Source organism: Chaetodon auriga, chromosome 17, assembly GCF_051107435.1.
Source record: "Chaetodon auriga isolate fChaAug3 chromosome 17, fChaAug3.hap1, whole genome shotgun sequence".
Taxonomy (NCBI): Eukaryota; Metazoa; Chordata; class Actinopteri; order Chaetodontiformes; family Chaetodontidae; genus Chaetodon; species Chaetodon auriga.
The window spans coordinates 11,476,643-11,497,191 of record NC_135090.1 but is presented as its reverse complement, the minus strand read 5'-3'; the positions used below and the strand labels follow the sequence as shown (position 1 = coordinate 11,497,191).

At 43.8% G+C, this 20,549-nt stretch overlaps 1 protein-coding gene across 1 annotated transcript; it reads left to right on the top strand.

Annotated features, from left to right (window-relative positions):
* Nucleotides 1-555: 555 nt before the first annotated feature.
* Nucleotides 556-20,549, top strand: cpne4b (copine IVb). The gene is made up of 16 exons (XM_076754334.1): nucleotides 556-850; nucleotides 4,451-4,641; nucleotides 7,581-7,760; nucleotides 10,333-10,404; nucleotides 10,631-10,705; nucleotides 11,300-11,383; nucleotides 11,498-11,587; nucleotides 13,355-13,453; nucleotides 13,699-13,785; nucleotides 14,545-14,604; nucleotides 14,714-14,847; nucleotides 15,055-15,109; nucleotides 15,319-15,370; nucleotides 16,025-16,158; nucleotides 16,582-16,818; nucleotides 19,584-20,549. Exons 2-16 carry the CDS (start codon nucleotides 4,471-4,473, stop codon nucleotides 19,713-19,715), a joined length of 1,662 nt encoding a protein of 553 aa, XP_076610449.1. The 5' UTR covers nucleotides 556-850; nucleotides 4,451-4,470; the 3' UTR covers nucleotides 19,716-20,549.

The following is a 20,549-nucleotide window of genomic DNA, read 5'->3' as shown; positions in this document are numbered from 1 at the left end:
TTCGGGATTAAATGGGTTAAATACACCCTGTGTGTATTAGGAGTCAGTGAACGTTCAGCACAGTAAGAAAAAGCTATCAATATTTATAACAGCTGTCATACAGGTTAGTGCAATTCCAGGTGACAGCTGATAACGAGTCCGTACAAATCTAAAATGTAGAAAATTGGAAACCAGTGTACAAGAAAATAGAAATGATAAAAGAGAATCAATCAAAACTCAAAGAGAGACCCAGGAGCACCTATAGGACTTGTTATTTTCTGTTTATCTCGGCAGCGAAATCGCCTCATACGCTGTGCTGAAACGTTTTAAATTCATCTGAACCAATGACTCTGGTGAGCAGCGTGAACTTTAAATTATACCAGGCGGTCTCAGGTGTGTGGTCATTGCTTATTACAAAACCACTGAGGCGCATCGCAGCCAATCAAAGGCGAGGACCAGAAAATCAGTTTTCTCAGAGTCAGTTAACTGCAACAACCACGAGATGGCGCTGACGTACTGCGCTGGGAGGCCGGTGGTCCCTGGGCACGGTGCGCTCTCTGCGCCCCCGATGGAGCCAGCGGATTACAAACTCCAGTTAAGTGGCGCACCGTCCTCCTCCTCCACCCCATCTTTCACCCAGAGTAAACCCAGGCGCACGGAGCGCTTCCTCACCGTGCTCGCCCAGTGGGAATTAGAAAGCAGCTCTGCCTGGCTGTCAGCGCAGTGCAGTGTAGGGGATAGAGGAAAACCTATAGACAAAGAGAGTGAGGAGAGGGAGATGGGTCCGGAAGCGGTGAGGTATCCGTGATTGTCAAGTAAACGGCGGTGAAGTTCTTCGGCTCTGGTCGGGTCTTTTCTCCAGGTCATTGAGGTGAGTTTTCTCTCTGCAGAAGATGCAGCAGCCCGGATGATGCATGTCTTACAAGGTGCATGGGAGCTGTGGAGGCTATTCCAAACATCTGCCCTGGACATTTTTCTGTATTGTGCTCTTAAGTGAAAGATATGATGACATCAGATGTTTCTAGCCTGGCACAGCTGTAAGAAAGAAATCTGCTATTGTTTAGCATCTTATGAGACTTTGTGGGCTTATTAATTATACTGTATAATACAATAGATTAAAAAAAACAACACATTTTTTAACTATCTGCCAGCAAAATGTTATCCACAGTGACTTGGGGCATTCTTTCTTTGAGAAGATACAGGAAAATACCTTGTAGGCTACACTTAGAAAGCCCCTGCTTTAATTTTATTCAGCTGGAGTGCTATAAGACAAGATAAGCCCTGTGAGAGGGGAAGATCCGCTTCATTCTCCGTCCCTCTCTCCCCTCTGCTTCCACCACTCTCACTTGCCTGCCTTTCTCCAGTTTTTTCTCTCGCTCCATCTCTCTAATCCCCCCTCTAACAACCTCTGTCTCCCTCACTCTCGCTGGTTCCCTCTCTCTGTCAGCTCTAATAACACTGAGAGTTCACAACACCAGACTGCTTCACTTCTGATACTCCTCTCTGTCTTTTCTCAGACCGAGCCGCCTTTTATGTGCCCACTCTTTCAGGCGAACATATTGCTGTCACCAGCCGTGATTAATATTCCATATAGGGTTGCATAACATGCCACATAGTTCTTCAGCTTGTGCCTGTCCTGTGGCAGGAAGAGGATGTAAGTCATCTATGTCTGTTAATCAATACATGACCCAGCAATTACAGTGTACTTGAGTGTTACGGACCTTCCTGTGGCTGAATCATTAGTGTCACATCTGTCACAGTCGCTTTACACACGTGAACATGTGAAGGTGAACGGTCGCACACATATACTGGTTTACACACAGGCATGCACGCACACACAATCAAGGGGTCATGGCAATCGAGCTCTGCCATGATTGATTATCACAGTGTGGAGAATAAGAGCTGACAGTGAGGAGCCTTGGAACGATTTTGAGAGAGCTTACACCGCCCACCAATCAATCATTACTATTCTGGTTTTTGTTTGGGTGTTATTTTGATTTACACACACATTTCAGAGCACACAAACCGCTTTTGTTACAAAGCGTCTCCACAATTTTCTCTTTTTTTACAGTGAAACATAGCAATTTTCTGCGGTGATGTTTCTACGTGCCCTGTGAGCGAGTAGGACTGGCGGGAAAAAAAACACAAACCCGAATACTTAAACAATCCCAACCAATGCATTTGACTAGTAATATGAAAACAAATCAGCTGTCAGCGTCTGCATAACCACTGTTTGGGCCCCCCGCCCAAGAAGCTATCGCAAGATCCTGTGATGAAGCGTGATATGAAAATTCATTGTCACCTCTGACAATGTGAAACACCTGTGACAGCTGCTGTGCTCTTATACATTAGCTGTAGAAATCTTCCACATCCTCCGTCACATTCAGTGTCATCTGCTGTCAGCCGGAACAGACAAGCATCTGCTGCTTCCCACACACACACACACACACACACACACACACACACACACACACACACACACACACACACACACACACACGCACGCACACAAATGTACCACCATGCAGGGGGAGCACATAGGGAAACACAACTAACTACACGCCACCTTCACACAGGTCTGCTGTATGTCACACACCTGCCCTGTGACCCTCTGTCCACGTCCGTTTCTCTGCATGCGGCCCGTTCAGTGTGCTTAGCTAAAAATAATCACCACCAGCCAACACACACATAGAACATGAATTATGGAAGACAGAGGGAGAGAGAGGAAGAGAGAGAGACATTCAGGTCAGAGTCAGACCCAGTTCCGAGAGCTTCGTTCCCTAAGGATGATACTACTAGACCGCTGCATTAATATTCAGTTTGTACCATCCAGCACATCAGATCTGCATTTATCCTTTAGATTGTGCTAACTGGACATGAGGCTACGCAAGGTTTAAACCCAGTCCTCCATATAAATTATGGGCTGGGACAATGGATCCATACATTTTGAGATTAATTAGACATGCAATCCTGTATTTCCAACGTAATAAGACTGCATTTATAGCTTGGTTTAAGCATCACGTGGCTCCTGTTTTAGACATTGTAGGCTTGTTGGGAGGGTAGTAAAGTATTGATTGATGCCTTTTTATGTGTACTCCTGCAACAGTTACTTTTTGATGAGAAGATTGATAGCACTTTCATTCTTTGCATTAAATATGCAGCTCCAGTCAGGAGATGGCTATCTCAGCTTAGCATAAAGACTGGAACCTGAGGAACAGCTAGCCTGGCTTTGTCTAAAGGTAAAATCCACCTAAAGCTCACTCAAAGGTTTTTGTTTGAAATAGAGAAATTAGATATAATGTCTAAATTAATGAGCTTTAAAGGCATTATAGTGGATTTTTTTTTTTTTACCTTCAGACAGAGAGAGCTGTTTCCAGTGTTTATGCTATGCTAACTATTTCTTGGATGGTCATGCACACCCAACCAGATGTTTGGAGTACATCTGGAGAATTATGTCTCTGGTGAGGTTGGAGGCAGATGGGGTTACACTGGGAATTACAAGAAGTCACAAGAGTCCGCTCAAACAGGTGGAATTAAACTAAAAGGAGAGTGAGGAAGATGTCAATCAAGCTGAGTGTGCACACGCCCACGCAGTCCTGGAAAGAGGTCTGATTAAGCAGAATAATTGAAAACACCTGTGTGGGTGGTTGATGGATGTGTGGGACCTTTAAGAGCAGGAGAGTTCTCCCCTGTAACATGTTCAATATTAGTGCCATGCATATGTGATACTGAGCATCATTGCTCCTGTGAGATGTTTTCCACCAGCACATTTCCTGGATTGAAATGAATGTGTGATTTACAAGATATTAGTTGATGCGGGAAGACCAGAACTCACACCTTGAACAAAAGAAAAGCGGTTCTTTCCAACCTTTATTGTCATGATAGGTTATTGTAAAATGCGATTTAAACAATTTTTTTTTTTTTGATGATTAACAGTTCATTTCACATTATCATGGGAAAACTGTCTGTGTCACAGCGATTAGATGCTTGACAGCATTCTATTCAGGGACTGTGAACACTATACACCCTGTAGAAACCTGATAAGAAACCTGGTGATTTATTCTGGTTACTCAGCAGAGCACACTGTGTCTGTGTGTCTGTGTGTGTGTGTGCCTGTGTGTGTGTCTTTATGTGTGTGTGCACTTGTATTTGTGCTGATGTGTATACAGTATTTGTACATACATCCCAATTACTGTCCACAATGACATGTGTAAACGTGTTATAGTGTGTGTTCATGTTTAAATGGCTCAGTGTGTGTGCATTTGTGTGTATTTGGGGACCTTGTCTGATATTCAGTGGCTTCAGAGTCCTGACCTTGAACAGTTTGAGTGCTGTCTGCTTAGTCAGGGCCACTGCATCTGCTCAAGTCAAAGCAAACAACAGTTCAAATGTGCTGCAGTGCATTGGATTTCTCTATTTATCTATCCATCTATCTATCTATGAAGTAACTCTTTTCTCCCTCTCCTTTCAGTGTGCGATTGTGTATTCAGCATGAGTAACATCTACGAGTCTGCAGAGGCCACATTGGGCTTCATCAGCTCTCCATGCCTGACCAAAGTGGAGCTGAGAGTGGCCTGCCGGGGCATCTCTGACCGCGACGCTCTCTCCAAACCCGACCCTTGCGTGGTGCTGAAGATGCAGTCGCACGGCCAGTGGTTTGAGGTACAGTAATGGAGGATGGGAGGATGGGAGGAGGGGTTGACGTGTCGCTCGTGATGCTCGTTTTAAGACATTCTGAATAAGAGCTGCAGGTGTGTGAGTCTGCATGTATGTGTGTGTACTCTGGTATGTACATGCTGCATACTGTTGCTCTGTTATGATTTGCAGGTGCCATTTGCTTTGCAGCAGGTAACATTATGGTGTATAAACTTGGATTTTGAACCCTTTCACGAACAATTTATCTTTGAGTTCTGTGGGAGTTTCTGTCTTCTTCTGTACTACAAAGTTGATCCAAGCTCCGGCGTCAGTTGAAGTGAAAAGAGGTGTCTCTGAGGTGACTTTATTGTAGCTTTTCAACGTTATTTTCATAATCTTCACCATTTGTCCATGACCTGATGTGCAGCAGACTGGGAACGTAAGTGTGTTCAGCTGCTCTTCGGGCTCTGTGGCAGATGATTCTTTATGAATTTCTCTGTAGACAGCACTTGAAATTATCCAAGCGTGTCATTGGATTCATGTTTGACTAAATGATTGTGTGTAATCAAGGACCAACGCTATCAAGCAGAGCTGTGATTGTGTCGCTAACCCTCTCACACTAAATTGCGGCTTATGTTTAGTTCTAAATTATGGATGCTAATTGTCGCGGAAGGCAACAGAAATCAAAGCTTGTGTGGATTGTTGCATAGATTGCATTTCATCTATCCAAATGCTTTTGTCACCTTGAAATGGAGAGTGTGCTGGTTTTGTTTCTCTCCTCGCCTTAGCTCTTCAAAACAAGTTGTCTGCCCCAATCGTTTTGAGATGCTGAAAATAATGAGAGCACCAAACTTCTTTTTTCCTGGAATCATGGCCGATTTTATTGAGCTCATTGTACTCAATAAGGAATCTCAAATAGATGGAGACAACATCATCCTAGAATAGATTTTTTTTTAGTACTTGAAAAATGGAAGAGAAAAGGGAAGAGAAAAGCTAGTAAATGTTCCACTTGCACAAGACCCAGCCTGCTCTTTCAGTGACTTCAAATGGAATCACCTGCTTTGAGAAACCTTATTCCCATTGAAGTCTCACCGGTGGCACTGGCACATGTATTAGCTGAACTTTGTAAGAGCGCAGCATGAGGGAAGAGATGAATCTAGAGGAATCTCATCCGTCTTTCTTTCTCTCACCCTTCTTTCTGGGGAAGCTGCATACGTGCACATGCTCACATGTGCTACAGTGACCCACGCCAACAGACGTACATGGATTCACACACATGTTGCTCATGTACGCAAACTGGCTCAGGCACGAGTTCTACACTACTCACACACACACACACACACACGCACGCACGCATGCATGCACGCACACACACACACACACACACACACACAATTTCCATAGGGGCTGAAGATCAAGTGCTCAGAAAGTAGTGCAGCATTACTCCGCCTTTGGAGACTCCACAAAAAGCTACTTTGTACCACATACTGGTGTGTGCATGTGTGTGCATGCATGTGTGGGTGTGTGTGTGTGTGAAAGAGAATTTGTTTGTATATGTTACAGTAAGTCCCTTTGTGAGAGTGTGGAAATGGCCAAATGTTACCACTGCCCATCAGAGCTCTTAATTGGATAATTGTTGAGAGGCAGTGAGAGCCACTATGTGTATATATGTGTGTGTGTGTGTGTGTGTGTGTGTGTGTGTGTGTGTGTGTGTTTGTGCATTTATGTGTTCTTTTTGCTTTAATGAGATGCCAGCCTATTGAGGTAAGTGTCAGAAAAGGCCAAATCTGTTTGTGTGTGTTTGTTGAACCTTCTGATGTGCCATTCACTTTTGGGTCTACGTTTGTGTGTGTATTTATATGTGTGTGTGTGTGTGTGTGTGTGTGTGTGTGTGTGTGTGTGTGTGTCTGTGCCAAAGGGTTATCAACAATAAAAGGGACCCAGTCGTTGCTGCTAGTGTTGGATATTTTTGTTGGCAGCTCTGAGACAGACCTTTGTTCGGCGTTCTATTCCTTTCTGTGTCAGGCAGTTAGAGAGAAGAAAATACGAGATCAATGTTGCAAGTATAGTCATTTCTCTGTGTTGTCAAACAGCTTGTGTGATTTTAACCATCAAGAAAAATCTATATTCCCAATTTCAAGTTGATAAGTGTAAACAGTGTGGTAATGGCTATTTGTGGTAATTGCTGCAGTGCTGAAAAGTCTGCTGAGGTTCACAATCAATGCACAGTGGCAGTGCGTTGGATGTTGAATGAAATCTTCATACCTCAAGCCACTTTGGAAAGAACATAGAAAAAACTCAATTAAAAGTGAAAGTGCCAACAATATAAGAGCACAGAAACACCTAATGTCTACTGTTATTTTAAAAAAAACATATAAAATGATGTAAAAATATTGATTCCTCAAGTCTGTATAACACAAGAATAGCATAACGTTTAGTTGTTTGTTATTAGATGTTTTGATCAATATGTATAAATATGTATGAAGGTAGTCTTACAAATGGTTATAAAGTAGTCAATTAATATTAATTGGCAGATTATAGTAACAATTAATCACAGTTTATAGATCAATAAGTCACAGTGTCAAAACATTAATTACATTATAAAACTATTCATTAATTTACATTTGATTGGACATTGGGAAAAAAATAGATTGATTCATGTGGAAATAAGTAATGGAATGTGAAAATCAATTTGACAGGAGCAATAACTTAATATTTGTTGATGCTGGTTCAATTACCGTTATGTGATCCTCAGGGTTTTTTACTCGGGTATAACTGATAGCCCTGAGACCTTTGAGAAAATTGAGTCCTTTAGATTCCAAAAAGTCCTTGACTACAAGGGTGCTAGGGTTAACCTATTGTGTGTGGTGTGTGTGTGTGTGTGTGTGTGTGTGTGTGTGTGTGTGTGTGTGTGTGTGTGTGTGTGTCCACACTCCTGCCTCTGTGCACGCGTGTGTGATTTGCAGGTGGACCGTACAGAGGTGATCCGCAGCAGCAGCAGTCCAGTCTTCTCCAAGATCTTCCTGGTGGATTACTACTTTGAGGAGGTCCAGAGGCTCCGCTTTGAACTTCATGATATCAGCTCTGGCAACAATGGCCTCCGTGATGCTGACTTCCTGGGAGCCATGGAGTGCACCTTAGGACAGGTCAGTGCTTGGCCCAGCTTCATTAAGAAGAGTGAGAATCAAAGGAAAAAAAAGTGTGATTCTCCTGTTCACTTACTGTAATCATTTCACGTGTGATTAATAAACACTGTTGCATGTTACCCTCTTTGCTCTCAGTGTCTCCCCCACTGTGCACTGTTCAATAAAACATACATCTCCTAGAAGTCTGGCTTATAGGACTGAATATGAAACGGTGTGTTCGACAGGTCACTGCACAAGCTAAGTGGTGCTTGTGAGTGTAGTTTAGAGTTCATATATGCTGCACATCTGTACACGATAGAGTGACTTCGCCATAAGAACCACAAGTGCGTATGATGAGCACATGCTTGCACAGGTGAATGCATGACATGAGGGCGTTTGTGTGCATCAGTGCAGCCAGCAAATTGCATTTAACCAGTGTATCACATGCAGCGGGTGTTATGTTTAGCAGTGTAGAACATGCATGCGTGAATGCAGCCTGCATGCTTTGAGTGTGAGGGCTAAAGACCGGAGAGTATAATCCTTTGTATGGTACATTAAGCTTGTTGGGACATTAAATGTGTACATCAGGTAATGTGCACTTAGGGTGGGAGAGCAACTTTAAGATTAGAGAGGCCAACTTTAGCCGTGGGTGGAATCCTAATGTGATCTTTTCACTTAAGGTCGGCTACTGTCACTATTTGCAATTACACTGTGCTGTAGTTGTCCTTGAGCCCTTAGTTACATAAAGCCCTGAGGGTGCTTTAAGCTATTTTTTCAAAGCATGTATATGTGCATATGCTAATACATATGGCCTTGTTTCTCCCTTAATGGCGTGTTTCCCCTTAATGATCTACTTTTGATCAATATTTAAAGATTTGCTTCATTTTTGTGCTTCATAAATATCCCAGATCATTTCAAAAGGAAAATTGTAATTGCCTGATACTCATTAACAAGTTAAGTAAGTTGATTTCAGGAAATTACCAGTTAAGTCTCACTGAGTGGAAGGGAATGGAGAGAAAGCAGAAAGGACAGAGGCTCAAAAAGTACTAAAGACCCTGTTTCTGCTTCTCATTGTCAGAGACACTATCAGCAACATAAAGCTGGTGGATTTACAATAGTTGGGAGATCTGACATAATTGACATGGAGGAAGAGGATTTTGAAGGCGAGAGCCAGGGAGATTTACTGAAATGAGATAACATGCTGCCAACATTCTGGATGCCGCCTCGTATCCAGAGCATCGTTAAGAAAAAGACAGCATTATATCAGTGCTGTATGAAAGCCTCAGAGGCGTGTATAAGAACTTCAGTGACTGACAGCAACTGATCGCTTGATAGAAATCCATTATTGTGAAAACTGAGACCGAAAACAGAAAGGTTGGGTCGAACTTTGAGTGCAACCTCCCCCCCCCCCCCCCCCCCCCGTTACTGGAGTCATCACTGGGAAATGTAACCGGGGGGAGGCATGTCACAGATGCATTGTGTCAGCAATATCATCAGAAACAGCATGTAAGCAGTTATATATGACATGCTATCCTGAAAGTGGTGTATATGATAAAGCCGCAGAGAATTATCTCCTGAGCTCTGCACTGCTTTATTGTGCTTTTCAGTGCATTGTTTTGATCAGTTGATGAATATATTTGAGCATTTAGAAGCTAAAGAGCCACATATCTTTCTCAGGCGTTGCTGGAGTGAATATGTGACTTTCATTCATTATGAAGCCAAGAGCAGAACTCCAGATGAATGCTAATGCTGCTTCGTGTCTGCTGGATATGCCAACCTATTTTTAAGTTAACTATATCAACTTAAAAGTAACATGTTTGCAAATGTGCTTCTGCTGCCTCCAAGTGGCTGTAAAAGAAATGAATGCAGATTTGAGTAGAGGTAAAAACAGGATTTTATCCTGTCTTACCTTGCAATGCCATTTCATGTTGAAATGAAATATATTTAAAGCTCCCAAAACCATTTTTTGCATCAGAACACAAAAGCACACTCAGATCTGTGCACTCTGTTTAATAACTACATACAAGCTTTCAGCCGAGATCTTCTTCACATTAAGTGGAAGAACACGAGTGTATATGTAGACACTCCACTAATTAGCTCCAAATGCAAAACACCTGCATGTGAATCACTTTGCTCTTTGGATCAAATGACTCCCTGTAATTTGAATGAATTTTTAGAACCGCCGATCCCACTGGGACCAACAACACGTCACTCTTCAGCTGTTTGCGGCTGCCAGATGCTTTTAGCTCATTGTTTAGGCTCATATGTCCGTGTGGTTGACACTCAGTGGAACTCACCCACAACTCACTCACAAAGCTCATACGGTCCAACACCTGGCCAGCTCAATATAGTAATGGGTGAGAAGAGTCAAGGAGCTGGCAGATCAAATCAATGATACAACTCCAAGGGGAATTACATTTGACAGGTACTGATAAATTTGTGTCCACCATGCTGCTTTACCTCCGTTGCATGTGTTAGTAGGCAGTTGTATGCGAACGGTGGCGACACCAGGTGACAGTAGCAGGACAAGCTGCCCGTCCGAGGGGAAATGCTGGAAGATGTGAGCTGATTTTCTGGAGTCTGTTGGTTTCAGATCGTCTCTCAGAGGAAACTGACCAAAGCTCTACTCAAGCAGGGAAACACTGCTGGAAAGTCTTCCATAACGGTACGACACTGTTTCAGCCCACCACAGTTACGCACACGCAAATCCCACACACGCCATTTCTTGCACCCAGACGCTCTGAAGATAATTAATTTGATGATGTTGCCCGTTCAATCTGTTCTGTTCCTCATTTCCATCTCATTTTCTCTCACCTCCTTCTTCCACCTCACTGTATGTCTCCCCGTCCTCCTTTTCTTCCCTTTCTCTCAACCCCCCCACCCCTCCAAAGGTGACAGCAGAGGAGTTGTCTGGTAATGATGATTACGTTGAACTCTCCTTCAGCGCTCGCAAGTTAGATGACAAGGTGCGTGTGAGTGTGTGTGCGCCTTCAAAAAGACTGAGAGTGTGTGGTTTTCCTGTAGATTTGTGCGGCATTAATATTCAGAGATATGAGTTAGTCTCTGTGTGTGCGCTGTGAGGCAGGTGTGTGTGTGTGTGTGTGTGTGTGTGTGTGTGTGTGAAGAAGGATGTGGGTGGAGGACTGTGGGATTTCATGAGGAAGCAACTCACACACAATACACAGAAGTACAATCTGGCATTATAGGAGGCCTGCTGAGATAGGTGGGCACCCTCCCCCTGACTCCACAATACCTCCCCCCCATCTCACCCACCCCACCACACACACAGATAACTATATTAATTTTCAGCCTCGCCACGCACACACATACACGCACGGCCACGGATGACTAATCCAAACAAGTTGTGCCTTAGGGGAAAGATGGAAGAAAGCAGGGGAGGGGAGGATAAATTGGAGGGGACAGGAAAGGGATGGGTGGAAGAAAGAAGGAAGAAAGGGAGAAAACTGGGGTGAAATAATAATTCTGTTATTATATGAATGATTTATGGTGATCAAAGGCAGTTCTGAGGCAATGCCTTACATGTGTGTTTCTCTCTGAAGGATTTTTTCAGCAAATCAGACCCTTTCCTGGAGATTTTCAGAATAAATGATGATGGGACCGAGTCACTTGTACACAGAACTGAGGTAAATGCAAGCACACACAGACACACACATGTCTTATGTAGCGTGATATGTGTTATTTACTGCTTCATACCTGCGATTAACAAAAACTGTGATTGTGTGCACTGTACGTGGAAGACGGTCATGAACAACCTGAGCCCAGTTTGGAAATCCTTCAAAGTTTCCTTGAACACACTCTGCAGTGGTGACCATGACAGGGAGCTAAAGGTGAGTCTGAAACTGTAACTACATTTTTGCACGTTGTAATAATAGCAGCATCATTTTATTTAACCTTAATCTGCAACAGTCTGAGCGTGGGCAAACCTTGGCCACAGCACCCTTTGTTATTTATGTACCCCCAGGGATATATGTGCTTATTTAGTGGAGGTAGATGCTGAACAGCACCTGAAGGCCTGCGGGTGTTTCTGTGCAAGGTGTCTTTTTTGTGCAGCATACAAATGATGAGATCTGTAAAGCATAAGCATTGGCAAAATCTCACATACCTACCAGTATATAACTGAATCAAGTCACAAAGCAGCCTCAGTCGTCTCCTTCCATTTTCTTCTCCAGGAGTTGAGTTCAGGTCCTGATGTCAAAGTGATATTTAAAGGGCCGGACGGGTGTGAAAGAGCTCAGCGGTCGTCCTAAACTCTCACCTTTACTTGCCAGAATAGATCTGCGTGTGCACGTCTGTGTGTGTGTGTGTGTGTGTGCACATGTGTGAAAGTGGTGGCCGCACATCAGCTCCAAACAGTAATTCTTTCCATGAATAAACATGAGCTTGTTCATTAAATATTCAAAGGCGTCTTAACTCTGCATGGCTCCTGACAGCAGGAGAAAGGGCTCGCACGCTCACACTCGCAGGCACACACACACACAAGCGTGCACGCCACGCGTCGGCTATGGTTTCCAGGGCTACCTGTTTGAAGCATCAGAGCAATAGTGAGAACTGGCAGGGCAGAGATTTCTATTCAGACCAGTGCTTCCTTTTCACCGGGCTCTTAACTGACCAATGCATAAATGCATAACCCTCCTCTGCAGAGTCTGTCTGTCTCCCCCTTTGTATGTTTCCTTCTCTGGTTCTCAGCCTCTCTACTTCACTTCCCATCCCTCCGCTGGTCTCTCTCTGTCTCACTCTCCGTCCTACAGTTAGTATTCAGTGAATGGAACGGAGGTTCTTCATTTTTTCATTACTCTCTCGCACAGCTCGCAGCAACTTGAAGTGGAAGCAGGGCTGCAAAAGCGAGCGCTCGCTCCCTCACATGCAAAAATGACAGACGGACACAAATAGGGACCACAAATGATCACACACACACACACACACAGACAAAAAGAGACTTCAGGTGCAGGCACTTGGCAGCTTAAGTGGGGGACAGGAAATAAGGGGATTACTGACGGTCGTTGTTTTTAATCAAGCGTTGTTGAATTGGTTCTGATCACTAGTTGTTTGTGACCTCAGGCAAGAAGGTCACAAGGCTCAAGAGCAAAATTACTCATGCATAACCATTAAATCTGGAAGCATTTTTCTCTGTGTGTGCGTGCTAACGTGTGTGTCTATTGACCAACTTTATTGAATATTATTGATTGTACAAACTCTGCAGGACGGTCCATGTATTGATGCCTTTTGTCACCTTTTGAAACGGTGGGACTGTTTCTTTATCCTGTGCTAAGCCGTGGCCCCCCCTGACCTGCACTTTTCACTGGTGATTGAGGCCATTCTTCTTGTCTAGTAGCTCCTCTGAGAGAAACAAACTATTACGCCTAAACACACACCCACACACACACACATAAAGCTGTCTCTTAAGCCACGTCCCTCTCAGCATCCTCAGATTAATATTTCACCGCTCCATTGCCCCCCACCAACACCGCCTTATCAATCATTCAGCATGGCATTTCCCTGCATGCCACGAGTGCATGTGCGCGCGCGTACGTTTCGGTGACAGTGTTGCAGCTACGCTCTGACCAAATGAACATGTGCGCTTGTGTATGTTCCAGTGCACAGTTTGGGACTGGGACTCTAACGGCAAACACGACTTTATTGGGGAGTTTCAGACCACCTTTAAGGAGGTGAGAGCAGAACAGGAGGGTAAACAGGTGAGCACAAGCACACACAAGTGTTAATTATTCTTTTGTCTATAATGGATCCCTACTAGTTTCCACAAAGTGGTTGCTGTATGTTAAATATCCCCAAAAGTGTTCTAATGCATCTAAATAAATTGGGGGTTGTTCTGTTTTGAGCCCACATGTGACGTACATGTAGTTATTGTACGATCCTTCCGTACTTGCACCACATCCGAAGCTGCACCAGCATTAACATGAATATGTGTGTGTTTGCCTAGATTCAGTGGGAGTGCATCAACCCTAAATACCAGATGAAGAAGAAGAATTACAGAAACTCTGGCGTGGTCATTCTCAACCACTGTAAGGTGAAGTCACACAACATCCACCTTCTTCCTACAGGCCTTCCGTGTTTGAGTGACACGTCAAACAGGGCTGCAAATAATGATTATTAATTAAAGTTGCCCTGTGGAGTTTCCTGAGAAATTCATGTTTATATTCAGTGTTTCCTGTGGCCTAACAAACATATTGGATTCATTTTTCTCTTCACTTAACATTTGCTAAATATTTTTCATCCTCTTGCTTGCTAACAGCCTTCTTCTTCTCTGCCTTCATTGGCACATTTCTGTCCCCAACTGTCAATTAAGGGAACAGTGTGAAACAAGTGGCAGGAATGTGTGTAGCGTTGTGCGTGTGTGCGTGTGTGCGTCTCGCGTATGTGTGCATCTGTATCCTCAGGCGCAACCCGCTCATAACATCACTGCTCTCCAGTGCTGCTAGTGGCCAAAAAACTGCGCAGGGTGCCTTTAATGTTTTGTTGGTTCGTTGTTTGCTGTTTAAATGTCAGATTACCATGAAAAATACCCATCTCACATTTCCCAGAGCCCAAGGTGACATCTTCAAATTCTCTGTTTTGTCCAACCTTCTGTTCAAAACCAATATTAAATCTGCAAGAAAATAAAACAATGACAAGCAGCAGATGCTCATAGACCAGTGAACAGTTGGCATTTTTGCTTAATTTTGTGTTAGCTAATACTGAGCGTCACCGCTGCATCAACCGCAGCCATATCCACCTCATTCAGCTTTTATCACATCCGATCTTGAATTTCTCCGTTTCCCCCTGACAGATCATCAAAATGTATTCCTTCCTGGATTACATCATGGGAGGCTGCCAAATTCAGTTCACAGTGAGTTTTGTCACATATAATCTCCTCAGTATTTACAGCAGCATGTCGTTGTCTGTGCCGTGGCCACTCACGCTGCGTGAGCGCATGCGCGTGTGTCTTTCTGTCCCAGGTGGCAATAGACTTCACAGCGTCCAATGGGGATCCCAGAAACAGCTGCTCCCTCCACTACATCCACCCCTACCAGCCCAACGAGTACCTCAAAGCGCTGGTGGCGGTAGGGGAGATCTGCCAAGACTATGACAGGTAGAGCTCACTCCATCAATCATCGTTTAGCTAATGCCGACACGTATTCAAACACACACACACGCTAGATTCTCCCTCTGAGGATCAAATCATTTGATGAAAGTGTGCGTGAAGAGATTTCTGCGTGTTTATCATGTAAAAAGTTGCATAAATCTCAAAGCTTTCGTCCATCACTTATATTTACTCTCTGATTCCCTCCTTCTTCAGTGATAAAATGTTCCCTGCGTTTGGTTTTGGAGCTCTGATACCACCTGACTTCAAGGTAGGACATGCTGGATGTGTGTACGTGTGTTTGCATTGCAGTTGCAGGGTGAGTTCTGGCCACTTAAGATTTTAGATCTCGTTCAGGAGGCACAGCTTGCTTTTGATCAACATGAAAAGAGATTGCATCTGTCAACCTGTAAATTGGACTGAACATGTTCTGCTGAGTGTTTGGTTTAAGAGGCTCTGTGTTCTCTGCCCCACATGAAGGTTTCACACGATTTTGCGGTGAACTTTGATGAGGACAATCCTGAGTGTGCTGGTGAGCTATCAAACACACTTGACTCCTTGACTTATGGACACCTTTTCATTCATACATCACAGACCAAAACAATCCTCCGGTATCACTGCTGCACGCCTCTCATCTCTCCCTCGCTGTCAGTCCCATATTTCTCCCTCTATATCTGTCCCCACCCTCTGTTTCTTCCTCTCACACACATGAACACACAGGCACACACACACACACACACACACACACACAGCTGGGAGAATTGTTGCTATGCTGCAGGAAATATTTCAGGACCTAAGATACAGAGAAAAACAACACTAATCTGTATGTGTGAAATGGGCTTCTGTGCAGTTCTCGCCACATAGCTGCATTCCTGCCGTGAAGGTGTGTGTGTGTGTGTGTGAGTGAGTGAGTGAGTGTGTGTGTGTGTGTGTGGACTGTATGGGAATGAAAAATGTCCAGTCATGTTAGAATGCAATCACATGGACCTGATGTATTTTAGCAGATACTTTTGCAAGTACCAGAACCTTGACTTGGTGAGGTCAGTGCAGTGTAACACACAGACAGACAGGAAGACAAGTAAACAAGCAGCAAAAGAACCTGTGTGTGTGTGTGTGGGTGTGTGTGTGTGTGTGTGTGTGTGTGTGTGTGTGTGTGTGCGTGCGTGTGTGTGTGTGTGTGCTGCAGGCATCCAAGGCGTGGTGGAGGCCTACCAGAATTGCCTCCCCAAGATCCAGCTGTACGGGCCCACCAACATCGCCCCAATCATTCAGAAAGTGGCTTCGTCCGCCTCCGAGGAGATGCACACCAAAGAGGCCATGGTGAGAGAGAGAATGAGAAAGTCTGGACCGTTTCACTTGTGTTATTGTGGATGTTGCCGTTTGTACTGGCACACAGGGAGACAAGGGGAGGACAGATAGCAATGACAAAAAGTGAGACATCAGAGGAGGTTAAATATGGGACAAAAAGAGCCAAAACAGATGAATTGAAAAGTGTACGGGGGGGGGAGTGATTGATATTAATTTAATTCCAGTCATAAATTTTACAGCACAATTTCCTCTCTGCCTTAATGCCTCCCGCTTCTCTCTGGCTCTCCAGTGGATTAGAATGAGTTTTATTCAAATTAGCCCCTGACAAGAAGCCACTTTTAAAACATAAAATTCATCGAACTCATCAAATTCATCTATTCCTCCCTCCCCACATCCTCCTCCCTTCCACCCACAATTTTTTCCCCATCCCACCAGGAATACTTCATCCTGCTGATCCTGACAGACGGCGTCATCACCGACATGGCGGACACACGGGAGGCCATCGTGCACGCCTCCCACCTGCCCATGTCCGTGATCATTGTCGGGGTCGGCAACGCAGACTTCACAGACATGCAGATATTGGACGGGGATGACGGGATCCTTCGCTCACCAAAGGGCGAGCCGGTCCTCCGCGACATCGTCCAGTTCGTCCCCTTCAAGGACTTCAAACACGTGGGTGGCGGTTGGGAGGAGGGTTAAAGGACAAGGGATACAAGTCTTGAATTTCTGGAAAGAGGACAGAGCTTTGATAAATGCATTCCAGGCAAAAAATGTGACTAATTCTCCAGAGTCACGATATAATGCAGCAGGATGGATTTTTGCACCAGACGCTGTTTTTCAGCTATTTTTGTACCTTGTGTTTCTACTTCTTCAGAGGCAGCATGAGTATAGCAGATACCACAACACTTCAGAGCAGCATTAAAGAGAATAAAAAATGTGAGGTAATGAGAGAGTATCTAGTCATAAAAGGTTAGAAATTTCAGATCAGGGCCACAAGCTTAAAGCAAAGGCTCTAAGTGGGGCTAAGTATCGCTTTAAGGGTTTCAGTGCCGCTGCCAGTACAATACCTGAGGTTCTGTGTTGATATCCATCAACAAATTCCTTTTCTCCTCTTTGCTCAAAGAAGAAAAATGATGATACAGAGCAGTGGTAGGCTAATAGCAGCCTCTGGGTTACATCTGGCCCGTTAGCAAAAAAATATCTAGCCCCATAACAAAAGCTAATGTTTTCGTTTTTATTATTCATTTTCTTATTTAAACTTTTACATGCTCTACTGCAGATAACAATGTGAACACAAGGCTCACAAGCACGCAAACCGTGGCTGCTGTGCTTCGTTCAGCACCAGACTGCATGAACAGCGTGTGGTGCTGAAATGAAGTCTAGTAAACTTACTGGATGAATAATGCAGATGAAAGCTATAATCCCCTTCATTTAAAGTAAGAATATGTAACATTTGAGAGGAAAAAAATAACACAAAGGAAAAGTAGAATTAATAAGCAAACTGTTAGCCTAGTTTGCTAGATATTGCTCTGTAACTGACATTATTGAAACTGTGTACTTACTTATGCTTTGGTCACAGTGCATTTTAACACTTTCTGGCCACTTGTCCTTGAGTTCAAACACAGTTTTAATTCCACAGCTGTAGCCTGTGCCCTATTTGACCATAACAGATTTGTGTCTCACAAACACAAATAGGTGTCTCTTGACATGCTGGAGACTTTTCCCTAAGGCGACAACAACAGCATTTTAATTCAAACATTAATCGAGCGGCACTGTTTTCTCTAGTCTGCACTGCGGCACAGAACGAGTGCCGCCGGATACAGTCCTAAAACTAAGCAATACATCAATTTGACTCTTAAATGATTGTCTGGAAAGAAAATAAACAACACATATTGAAAACATATTGAATAGGCATGTTTTTCCAGCATCCATTAGCTCCCCAGTGAAGACACTGGAAAACCTTGATTTAGAGGAAATGTCTGTTAATGTGATTGTGTGATTATGTGTGATTAAAGTAAACAGACTAAGAATCAGACCAAGCGTTAGATTCCAGTTTTCAAGCGGCTCATAGTTAGGGATTTTTTCAGCTACTCAGAAAGTATCCACGTAGGCCAGATCAAGCGACGGCATTTAAAAAGTTCTACTTCAGCAGTGGCTGTGTGTGTGTGTGTGTGTGTGTGTGTGTGTGTGTGTGTGTGTGTGTGTGCGTGTGTGTGTGTGTCAGGTGGGTGGCAAACACTGCTGTATTCAGGGGGTAACAAGTGTGAATGTGTGGGCGTAAGATGCTTGGTGTGCTCGTCAGATTGCATCAGCTATCTTCTCACGCTGTGTTTGTGTGTGTCTCTCTCTGGTGGCATTAATTTTTTCCTGGCTTTGACAGACTGGGTCTGCTATGGCGAGTCAGGTCTGTGACAGGTTGAGAAATCAACCAATTACCTCCCAGCTAAACAGAAAGAGAGGAGGGAGAATGCAGGAAGGAATTGAAAAGTATAGTTTACCCAAAAGTACACAGAGAGAGTCAGAGAGGAGAGGTGAAGAATAAATCTAGAGGACGGTGGAGGGAGAGAGGCAGCGGCCGGTGGTGGTGGTGTTGGAAGGGGGTCAACGGGAGACCGGAGCTAAAGACAAAAGGGAGCGAGGGAGTGTGTGACAGAGGTGGAGAGGTGATTTTCTGCTCTGTCGTTTCTTTTCAGAAGGGATTAGCAGGACGGAGCTGCTGTGTGACAGGCAAAGAGGGGGATAACAGGTAGATAGGAGCAGAGAGAGGAGGAGGGAGGGTGGAAATGGGGGAGGGGGTTGTTGCGGTGGGTGCACTTTGATGATGCATTGTCTCAGGGAATTATGTGAGACGGAGTACGACAGACTCTCTGACTTTGAGGATTCGGATGTGTGTGCGGTGTGGGAGCATGTGCGTGCTTGAAGACAAGTACGACCAGTACGTATGTGTAATTACAGTACGTGTGTGTTTGTGTGTGTGTGTGTGTGTGTGTGTGTGTGTGTGTGTGTGTGTATGAATGTTTTTCCTCTTTTTTCTAGTCATGAGTGTACATTGATATAGTTTTTAGTTTTAGTTTTAGTTTGTCTCAATCTGAATATTTTTCAATTTTACTATACATTTAATAGTCAGAGATTACCATCTATGGAATTTTTCAAACAGCAATATCCATAGAGCCGAGACAGCTGATGTGTTTCTTTCTCTTGAGCACACACGAGTATATAGAGACAAAGCTACAGTACTAGAGGACAAAAAGGTGAAAGCAGCGATGTTTTGAGGTTGTCAGCTGAGCTTGTCTGATCACACCAGTCTCACTGGTCCAGACCTTTGACAGCATCAGGCCCAAAAGTAAATTCTAGCATCCTGGAATCACGCATGACCAGTGATGTGAGTGTATTTGTGATCCCTGTCCTCCTCTCTCTGTCTGTCTCTGTGTTTCCAGGCTTCACCAGCTGCACTGGCTAAGAGTGTTTTGGCAGAAGTCCCGAACCAGGTGGTGGATTACTACAACGCTAAAGGCATCAAACCCAAGTGCATGTCAGACTTCGAGTCCACAAGAACCTTCAGCCCCTGACAATGGAATACATGCAGACATGCACTCAAATACACACATATATATATATCATATATATATACCCTATGTACTGTATAATACATATACACATACAAAAGCACAAGCACACATGCACACAAACATGTACACATAACCATACTACATACTACAAACAGTAGTCTAGCTCAGAGAATTAGCTCGTTCTGGTGAAACAATTTGAACTATTCCATTGATTACTATTGCATGTTTGGCCACAATGGCGTCACCTGGGAAATCATTACTATCTACTGTATATCTGAAAGATGTTTATAGAAATAAGAGCCGTCTTCTGAACCAGCATGCAGACTCAGACCATAGCCCACCCAAAAAACAGAATGACACTCCTACCTTATTTAGATAACTAGCAAGTACATAGGCCAAGAGATCTGCGGGTAGAAAAGCCAAAATATGTGATTGCATTGCCTGAACAGCTTAGAATTAGCATTGCAAATGTTATTTATGGGAATGGTAGCGCCCCTGTTAGTGTAGTGCATAAATGCATGCATAATTCAGCTCCTGCTAATATCCAATCTCCAGTAGCCGCTTGCTAGTTATGAAATAAAGTATCTCTGTCATTTGAGTGACATTCAGGGTTGTCTTGGGTGTTTTGGGTTCTTTTCTACAGATTTTGTTGGAGATTTTGCTAAATGGAAATTAACAGAATAATTGTAATAATTTCTTAATAACCTTCTTACATTGTAAAGAGTTTTGGAAGGATAGCAAAGCGTGTGTGGTAGACACTCATCTGTGAGCTGAAAACTGTTTTTTTTCCTGTATTCTGCATGTGGATTATAATAAAGACACTTTGGTTTTCTC